Source organism: Trypanosoma equiperdum (assembly GCF_001457755.1).
Source record: "Trypanosoma equiperdum strain OVI genome assembly, contig: ctg_1645, whole genome shotgun sequence".
NCBI lineage: Eukaryota > Euglenozoa > Kinetoplastea > Trypanosomatida > Trypanosomatidae > Trypanosoma > Trypanosoma equiperdum.
The window spans coordinates 1-9,318 of NW_027123666.1; the positions used below are offsets into that span (position 1 = coordinate 1).

Below are 9,318 nucleotides of genomic sequence, written 5' to 3' on the forward strand. Positions count from 1 at the left end.
TACATTCTCTGTGTTAAATTACTCCTTGTGCACGATAGTGCTTTAACCGTAACTAATGATTACACAGGAGTTTCTCAAAATCATATTAGCAGTGACGCTATTGGATAATTTTTTGCTCGTTTAAATTAGCTATATCACCTCCGTTTTACGGTACAATACACTTTGTTTTTCCATCATTGTCTTAATTTCTCATATTCTTGTGTATAATGATTCCAGCATCATAAGTTTTTTATGCTCTACATACCACATCTCCTTTTTATTAATTTTTATTCTGCGTTTCCTTCAACAATATTACTCATGCTATTTTTAGCTTTCTCAATGACCCACTATTTTTGTTCGCTTTCACTTAGTTAGTTCATTCTGTTTCACACGCAATCGTATTATACCATTCGTATATACACACTCACAACACCATCCTATTATTATTATTTATAAGATACATAAAAAACAAAAAATTATAATAGCACTTACGTTTTAGACCGTTTCGCCATGCTACGTTACGTCCATATACCACCATGATTCACATTTTATTGAAATTTAATTTTTTTCTTATTTTACAATTTGAATATTTTCATTAATAAGTGTTAATATATATCACAATTTTAGATATCCCAAAATATCATATTTAATAGATTTCATAAAACTGAGCTAAATTTTTTACTAATAATTCTCAAAAGTGTTATGCTAGAATCAAAAATGCCAGCAAAAAAGGTGCTTTATTTATTAATAACAAGAGAATTGCTTCCTGTGGTGTTTGTGGGTTTGCCATCTGTCCCTGTTGTTGTGGGTCACTTTGACTTGGCACTTTCCTTCTTTATATTCGCACACATCTTTATCTTTGCACTCACTCTGCGGCTTATTCTTGCATTTTTCTTCTTTTTTGGAATCCACTGTTCTTGTGGGTGCGCTCTTCTTTAACGCTTCAAGTTCGTTGGCGTTTCTTTTGCCTTTAGCGTGGCTTATTGTAGCATCAAAGGCGCCGCCGCTTATTGTCGTTAGTTCAGTTGGCTCGCTTGTTTTGCCTGCTCGAACAACTGGTCGCAGTTTTGTTAGAGACTCGACAAACCTTTGCTTAATTTCTTCGTTGTTTTTGCCATATTTCTCCTTTACAAAGGTTTCTATTGTTGTTTTGTCTTGACCTTCGTCTTATGACTTCAGTTTTTGTAGCTCCGGGACGCAGTTTCTGACATAATTCCTGATTGTAGCGTCTGTTGCGAGTCTATCGCCGGACGTTGCTCTCAGGTCTTCCGGGATTATGGGGGTGGCTTTGAGTGCCTGGCAGATCAGGTGCCTGAGGTTGTGGGTTCGATTTTCTTCTGAGTCTTCTTTGAGGTCGCTGGCTACGCAGCCTTTGCTTGGGTCGTTGCCGTTGAAGAGAGGCTATGCCGTCGTGGCGTACGACTCCAAAGCGATGCCTTGGCTTCCTTCTGGTGGGCTGTTGCCGCCGGTTTGGCTGCAGCTCGCTAATGTTGTCGCCATGTCTTGGTTCTCAGCCGTGTGCCGGGTGCAGCTGGTTAGCCCACCGATCGTTAAATATAGTTTTTTGTGCGCCGATAGCAGCTTGGCCGTCGCCGTCAGCTTAAACTTTGCTAGTCGGCTGTAGGCAATCTCTGTTTTGCCGGCGGCAAGCTCGCCTATGTTCGCTGGCGGCGTGCACACGGGGGCCCCGCCGGTTGTCAGTTTTAAGCTCAGTTTGACGCTGCTGGTGTCTGGGGCGCTGTGGTGGTTCCCTGTTTCTGCCAGTTGCAGAGCCGTCGTCGCTACTGCTGCGTTTATTAGCCCTATGTGCTCTGCTAGTTTTTGTACTGCCTTGGCCGCCGCCGACTTTGCTGCTTTGGCTTTTTGTCTCGCCGTGGTTGCGTGTGCGCTGCTTTTTTGCGATAAGGCTTGGTAGAGGCATCTCGTTGTTGCATCATCTGAACCTGCGGAAGCTAGCTGCCATTGAGCTGTGTCGGTTTCCGTGCGTTGAATAGCGGTGTCTGCGCTGTCCGCTGTCCGCTGTCGTGACGATATGCGTCATCAATTTTGTTAGGTAGTAAGCTTCTTTGCAGAGGTCGCTTACACCGTCTGCTACTTCATCGTTGGTTTTTATTTCCGCTGTTGTTAAGCCTAACAACAGGAAATTTAGGTATACGATTTCCTTGCGCATTGACAAGTAATCTAGCTCGCCTTATCTACCAGATGGTAAAGTGTTCAAGGAATAACAGTGGCGCTTTCACAGCTGTATTACACGTAATGGCGGCCAATTGTTTGGTGGCCCGGAAACTTTAGGGATTTAGAATCTTAAATCGGTCTACCTTCCACTATTCTGACTCATATTCACCTTTCTTCTACAATATTTTATCGTCTACTTCACAACTACCACGGCTCCTTGCTTCTATAGTATACTGATATCCACAAGATCTCAAATTTGAATTTATGGTTATTAAACAATGTTGTTTTTCAGAGACTCATCATTATTGCATGTTAATTCACTAATTATATAGTTCCACTAGTTGTGATGGATGATGTTCGCTTTAGTGACTTCCTGTGAATCCTGGCTTAATGTAGAGTGGCTTCGTCTTGTGGCTGCACGTTCCCCCAATTTCATTTTCCTCACCTTTTGCACTTCCTTTGTTCGTTGCATTACATCCTCATTTGTAAGAACTTTCATATGCATTGTGTGCTCTTTGAGTGTAACTAACATTTTACCGCTGCGCTTGTACGAAATTTGTGGAGTCTTGATACTAATTCTTTCCACTTAATAAACCTCTTATAACAGTTCAGACATGTACTACTTCACAAAGTTTACATTTTTTAGTTCACCATTTTCTTTGCTCAGTAATTCATTATTAGTCCTAGTTTCAAAGTATTTATTCCGATAATATTATATATTTGCCCAAAAATGTTGGGCATTATTGTTACATTTGTTGAGTAAAATTCGATACTAATTCTCACTCACCAAATTCTTTCCATATGTTCTGCTTTTTTATCTAAAAAGCTGTACGTTAGGATCTTCAATCAAAAAATGTGTCTGAATCACCTTCGCTTTTGTATATGTTCACTACTGCGTCAAATATAATGTATCTCTATTGGCTACTCCTGTATGATTTTCTTCTTATCTGTTTTGTTTCTTATTCTGTTGTTTCACTATGTATTATATTTTATTCATTGTCATCTATTATTTCTATCACTGTGCATAACGTAGCAACTACACTTCCCCCAAACACTCAATTGCGTCTCTCACTCACTTCTCCCTCCATTTTTTGTGTATGGTGACTGCCGTCCCTTTTTTGTATGTGACACTGAGCATATTCCATTTCCTTCTCTCCTCTCTGTTTCTCTTGCTGTCTCTTCTTTAATAATATTCCTTGTGTCCTTTATCTCTCTCTCTCTCTTATCTCCATTGTACCTTTCCATTATAATCGGTGAATCTTTTTTTTTTTGGAAGGCCATTAACTTTTCATTACGACTCTTCTTACAAAAGTAGCATAGAGAAAGTTACAACACTCTTTTGCCATTATCATTATTACTATTATTACAATTATTATTATAATATCAGTATGTGTGCACACACACAGGTCTCTAAAAAAACATCACTATTATAACCCTAACTAATATTCATAAAATAAACATAATTAGAATAATTTAAGAACAGTACTCAATTTTGTACTCTATTACCTTACTACTTTACGCCCAGAAGTCACTATCAAACAAAAATGTGAGTTTTTTAAATTCTAACAATTGCATATTATCATCAAATAGTGTTAAAGTATATCAAAATGTAGATCATTTTAGCGATTTTCATAATTTTTCAAAAATAAGCAAAATCCTTGGAATCCTTAAAACACTACCAAACTCAAAAAAGCAGAAACCATGCGAGCCAAATTATTATTCGCAAGAAAACTGGACTCGGTGCACTCTTTTCCATCCCAGTTGCAGCCATCTTTGCAGTCTACTTGATTTTTCTTATCGGAGCACTTTTTACCTTCGGCATTTGCTGTCTCTCCTGCTCCTGCTGCTGTGTTTTCTGGTCCTGCTTTAGGCTTGCACTCACCCTTTCCATCTTTTTCTTCCCATTCGCATTTTCCTGAGCATTTACTCTGTGGTGTCTTGCTGCAGTCAATTGGTGCGCTTGCTGTCAGGCTGGCTTGTTTGGCTGCTTGTCTGATCTTCCTCATCATTTGACCTGCACAGTAAACCAGAGTTGAGTGCCCTGTCTGTGAGAGAAGGGCTCCTTTAGCTGTTTCTTTCGTTGTTGTTTTGCCGTTTGTGTATTCTATCTGATCTTTTGTCAATTTTTGCTCAAATGTTTTTTCTAGTGGCTGTTCGCCGTCGCCTATCAGCTGCTTCACAGCCGCCTCTTTTGTCTCTACGGATTCTTCGCCAGTGTATTTTCCGTGTATAGCCAGTAGCGCCAGTTTCTGTGCTTCGCTGTTGGCCGTGAGTTGTTTTCCCGTTTTTGTCAGAGGGCTCTGGTGTATTGTAATGATATGGTTTTTGTGTTTGCAAAGGGTCTGGGCTATTTGCTTGTTGGAAAGAAGTAGGTTGGCGCTTTCGGTTGTCGTATCGCCACACTCCCCGTTTTCTCCTGTGCCCCCCACTTGTTTTAGCTCTACAGTTTCTAGGGCGTCCATGTCAGTCTGTCGTGTTACTGCCTCAATGCTGATGCCGGCCGCTCCTGTTTGGCCGTAGGTTGACGCGGTGTTTAGGCAACGCCCTGCCTCCTGTTTGGGCGAGCCTGCGAAGTTTGGGGTGCCGGCCACCGCCGTCGTTATCTCGTAGTTTAGTGGTTTGAATCTGCCGTCCTTGACTAGCCTCAGTGATGTAAGCTCGTGCAGCGCGGCCGCTGCGTTGTCGATAGCTGCGTGCTTGCCCGCGTCGTCAGCGCAGGTTTTTTTGGGCGTGCCTGCCGCTTTTAAGATGATCTTGCAGATCCCGTGGCTGTCGGTTGTCAAGCCGCTGGTTGCTGTGCGCGCCGCGGCGACTCCTTTTGTTACTGGTCCGCCTGGCTCTATTGCCATCGCCCCCCTGAGTTGGCCCTCCCTTTGTTTAAGCGTCTTGATTACCTCTAACGACGCGCCCCGTTTGGCGTTGTTCTCAGTAATTTGTTTTCTTAGAGCTTCCGTTGCCAGTGCGGCTGTTAGCTCGAAGCCTAGCTGCTCATTGGGGTCGGTTGCCGAGAACGCTAAAAGCCTTGCTGCGGTCGCATCTGCCGCCAGGTTTGCTACTTGATTTTCTGCGTTTTGCAAGTTTTGCTGCAGCCTTTCTACAACCTTTTCAGTGAACAGCAGCTCGTCGCAATCTGCTGTCGCTTTCGCCGTGTAAGAATCCTGAGGTTCGGCAGCGGAGCATTGCCTGCTTGCTGCATTCAACACCCAGAGGAAAACTATCATTGGGTGCATTTGCTTGTTCGAAGTCTGACTATTTGCTGGCGTTTACCTGGGGTTTAGACTAGGGTAGTTGGGTCGACGTCGTATGCAGGTTTCCTTGGTTTTTTATATATTGGCAAATTGCCGCTTGTGAGGCTATATAGTGCTTGTACCCTCCGCCAAAATAGTTTAAATTAGTGGGCAGAAAAGGATATCTTCAGATCACGGTTACATCGTTGTTGTATTTTTCCGTTGGTGGACTTTGAGTAACACTGTTACCCTGGCCGACTCACGGGTCATGCTGGTTCGTTTGGTTTGCCGTTTGAGCCCGTGTTTGTTTTTGTAAATTTAGTGCCTTTCGACATCTTCGCAGCTATGTGTATCCGGGAGAATGAAAGTTTCTTCTTTTTACTGTTCACTGATCCAATGAGCTATTGCAACAGCGAGCGTTTTCTGTTTTCTTTATTACTTCTAAACGTCTAATTATTGTCCACCTCCAAATTTAAGTCTCAAGTTGCCCTTTGGCTATCGCATTTTATTTTTATTATGTCTATATATACACTAAATCCCTACACTAACTCCATTAATTACCACCATTTCGTCTTGCTGGTCAACACCCACATCTGTTTTTACATAAAAAAAACCATTTGACAACATCTATGCAATAGCATCTATTAATTTTGAAGTGATATGCCGGTCATCATTTTGTCACGGCCCAGTTTGCCCTCTTCTATGCTGTGGTAGCGCGCAGTCAATTTTTTGAATTTATGTTTTCTTTCCCTCTTTTTGCTCTTGTGTCACCGTTTCTCATGATAAAGTAGTGACTTCATTTGGTCTGTACGCTACTATGTCTCTCCTCCATTTCCTTGAGCATGATGATTTCTATCGTTATCTCCGGTTTTTAAACTTCTCATATACTGTTTTATCGAACTTATCTGTTTGTCAAACTTTTCTTTAATAATGCCCGTTGTGCCTTGTCACTTGCTCTCGCACTCACTTTTCTACTCGCTCACATACTTCCATTACATCCTTGCCATTGTTTTAATTACTTTTGTTTCGACCAATTCATTCAGATTTCATCACGACTCTTAGTATAGTATAAGAATATACACACTTACAACACTCCTCTATCATTATCATCATAACACTAACTAATATCATTAAAATAAGCAAATTCATAAAGTTAGAACATCACTTATTTTTCGTACCCTATCACCATATCACTTTACAACCATATGTCACTATCATACAAATTTTACTAAATTTTCATATTTTAAAATTACAATTTTTTACTAATTTTCACCAACTTGCGCATTTCATAAAAAATGTTAAAATATAAAGTTTAGAGATTTAGAAAAATTTATAAAATTCAGCAAAATTCCTCAAAATGATACCAAACCCATAAAAGGTGTAACAGAAATAAGAGCAAGTTTCTTATTGACAAGAAAACTGGAATCCTGACACTTGTTTTAATCCAACCGCAAACTTTTGCCTTACCTGTTGGAGAAGTACCTGTTACTGCTTCACAAGCTGTCTGGTTTCGAATGCTGCTGCACACGGGTTTGGCAGTATTATCCCCGTCTTTCTTTTCCTCTGTTTTTTCTTCTGAGTCTTTTTTCTTAGCTGGTTCGCCTTCTGCTATCTTAGCTTCCTTTTTCATGGAAGCAAGTTGCCTCGCCAAGGCCTCTGTCATTTTCCCAATGTCAGTTTCAGATTCGAGATGCATACCTTCTGTTGTTTTGTCTTTGTTTATTTGAGGCTTAAGGTTGTTGACTTTTTTCCACAGCTGCTCCTCAAATTTGTTTCCGCCTTCGCCATATTTCTCTTTTATGGCAGTATCGAGCAGACTTGGTGGCGTGCTCGCTGTTTCTTCTGAGTTTTCCAGTCCTGGTAAGGATCTGACTAGTTGCCTTTTAAATAAGTCGCTTGCTGCTACGGCGTTGTAGTCGCTTGCTGTAGATGAGCAATGCTGCTGTTTGAAGTGATCTAGTAGTTGCTTGTTTGCGTCATTAGCATTTGTTATATTAGTTTACAGGACGTTGTTGCCGACTGCATATTTTACATCTCTGTTTGCGTCGTCGCCTGTCCAGGCTGTTGCCTCATTGCTATCTGCTGCGGCCCCTATTTTGACTACCGAGGTAAACTTCAGTTTGCCGTTGTTGGCTGATATACCTGAGGTCACACAGTTATTGTCGCCGCCGTCGTGGTTGCAATTTATTGTTACATCCGTTATCGCCTGTAGTTCAGGTAGCAACATGTTGTCCGAGGCGTTGGTGGGGTCAAATTTTGTCTTTTCCTCCCTTATGCTTGTTGTTGTGCAGTCATCCCCTATTTGTCCGCCGGCATTTTTTGTTGTCAGCGACGCCGCTGTGAACTGTCCTGTGCCGCTTTTGGCCGGTAGCTCTGTTGCCCCTGAGTCTTGCCCGAGTTGTGCTATCAATGTTAGGGCCCTAACCGTTGCCGCCAAAGTTGGCGTGTGTTGGCTAAGTAACAGCCGCCCTTGTTTGGTTGCTGTTCTGCATTTGTTCAGGAGCTCGCCCGCCGATGCCAGCGCCGGTAATACTTTATCCCTTAGATCCGGATCCCCGGCTGTACTGGCTATTGCTAGTTTTAAAATCTGCTCTGTCATAATCGCCAGATTAGCCTCCGCGCGGGTCTGTTCTTATGTATAATAAGTGAGTGCGTTTTGTAGGCGGGCGGCGCACTCGCAAGCAGTGTCGCACTTCTGTGTTTGTACTTCGGCTGTTTTCTGTGTTGCAATGTAAAGTACTGCTATCCATCTTACAGCAAGTGTGGCAGCAATCTATATTAATGCTTCTTGTCTCGCTGAGGTTGATGTGATTATTGGGTTGTGCACTTGTGATGGTGGAGGGAACTTTTCTGTCTGAACTTTGATTTTTGTTGGCAGTGAGAAATATGCCTCGTTTTTTAACAACAGACATCTAAATTCAATTGGCTTGTCAGTACTATTTTTATGTTTGGTTACGATTTGTATAAATTTTATATGGTATCTATCCCGTTATATATATTTCTTTCTCATGTTTTCTATTTGTCGGCACTAATCCATTACATTCTGTTTAAATAACATAGTAAATTTCTTTGTTTCCACGGACGTGATTCTTGTGTGGCTTCTGTGGTGTCTGCTTAACGTCTTGTGCAATGTTTGGCAGCTTCCCAAAGCTTTTTAGTCTCGTCTAGGGTTAGATCTGCTATTTTTTTATTGCGCCTCTCGTTTTGTTTAATTTATCAGTGATATCTGCTGATACCTGAACGTGCTTACCACGTGTCTTGCCTTTTGTATCTTGTGTGGTTTTTTTGACATATTCGTCTGTGTTGCTGTTGGTGTCGTGTCCTGCTTACCTGTAGTGACACTGTTTTAACTTCTCTTGCATTTGTTGTGCTGTGAAAGCTTTGCTTTTGTTTCTCTTTTTTGTTTTTCCTCGGATTCAAATTTGAGGAAAGGTTGACAAAACCGGTTGTTAGCCAGAAAAACCCGTGAGGAGTTCATCTAAGAGTTCCCTAATTGCCTTTCTTCTCCTGTGGTTGAAGTCCTAAAGCCAATTACTCGTTAGAATTTAATTTTAAACCAGTTGCATCTTGGGAAAAGTTACAATTTGTCAGATTTAAGCAACTTCCCTTCCTTAAATGCATCACTACAAATACTATCATAATAAAAATCTAACTTCTCCCCGGATACAGCCCAACTTTGCAGTTTTCCTATATTCCGGTTTCTCAATTCATTACTTTTATATTTTCCATACCAAGTCAAGTTTGTCATTATTCCCTTTGCCCTTTCCCTCCAAGAGAACGCGTTTCATGCGAGATGAAGGAATGCAGCTTCCCCAATTGGACCGGGTACTGGTATGGAAAAGAAACGCTCCTCATAATCTAATCCAATCATTCCTCTTATCAAAAGAAGCCTTGTTCCTACATTTGTCTCTTTGTACACACTCCAAAGAAGTAAAGG

At 41.4% G+C, this 9,318-nt stretch overlaps 1 protein-coding gene and 3 pseudogenes across 4 annotated transcripts in view; all 4 read right to left on the reverse strand.

Moving 5' to 3' along the window:
* Window positions 1–719: 719 nt before the first annotated feature.
* TEOVI_000627600:pseudogene lies at window positions 720–2,128 on the reverse strand (annotated as a pseudogene). The gene is given in 3 exon segments: window positions 720–785; window positions 787–2,004; window positions 2,009–2,128. Coding segments are annotated over 3 exon segments (1,404 nt in total).
* Window positions 2,129–3,821: 1,693 nt separating this feature from the next.
* Window positions 3,822–5,384, reverse strand: TEOVI_000627700 (Trypanosome variant surface glycoprotein C-terminal domain containing protein, putative; the record flags this gene model as incomplete). Its single annotated transcript, XM_067222520.1, has 1 exon — window positions 3,822–5,384. The coding sequence occupies one exon, from the start codon at window positions 5,382–5,384 to the stop codon at window positions 3,822–3,824; it is 1,563 nt and encodes a 520-aa protein (XP_067078621.1).
* Window positions 5,385–6,825: 1,441 nt separating this feature from the next.
* On the reverse strand, window positions 6,826–8,154 carry TEOVI_000627800:pseudogene (annotated as a pseudogene). Its single transcript has one exon. A coding segment is annotated over exon 1 (1,329 nt).
* Window positions 8,155–8,958: 804 nt separating this feature from the next.
* The window catches only part of TEOVI_000627900:pseudogene, a 664-nt pseudogene continuing 304 nt past the window's right edge, over window positions 8,959–9,318 (reverse strand). Inside the window, exon 2 of the mRNA in view lies at window positions 8,959–9,318. This exon is cut by the window's right edge and continues 123 nt beyond it. Coding sequence covers window positions 8,959–9,318 — 360 coding nt within the window.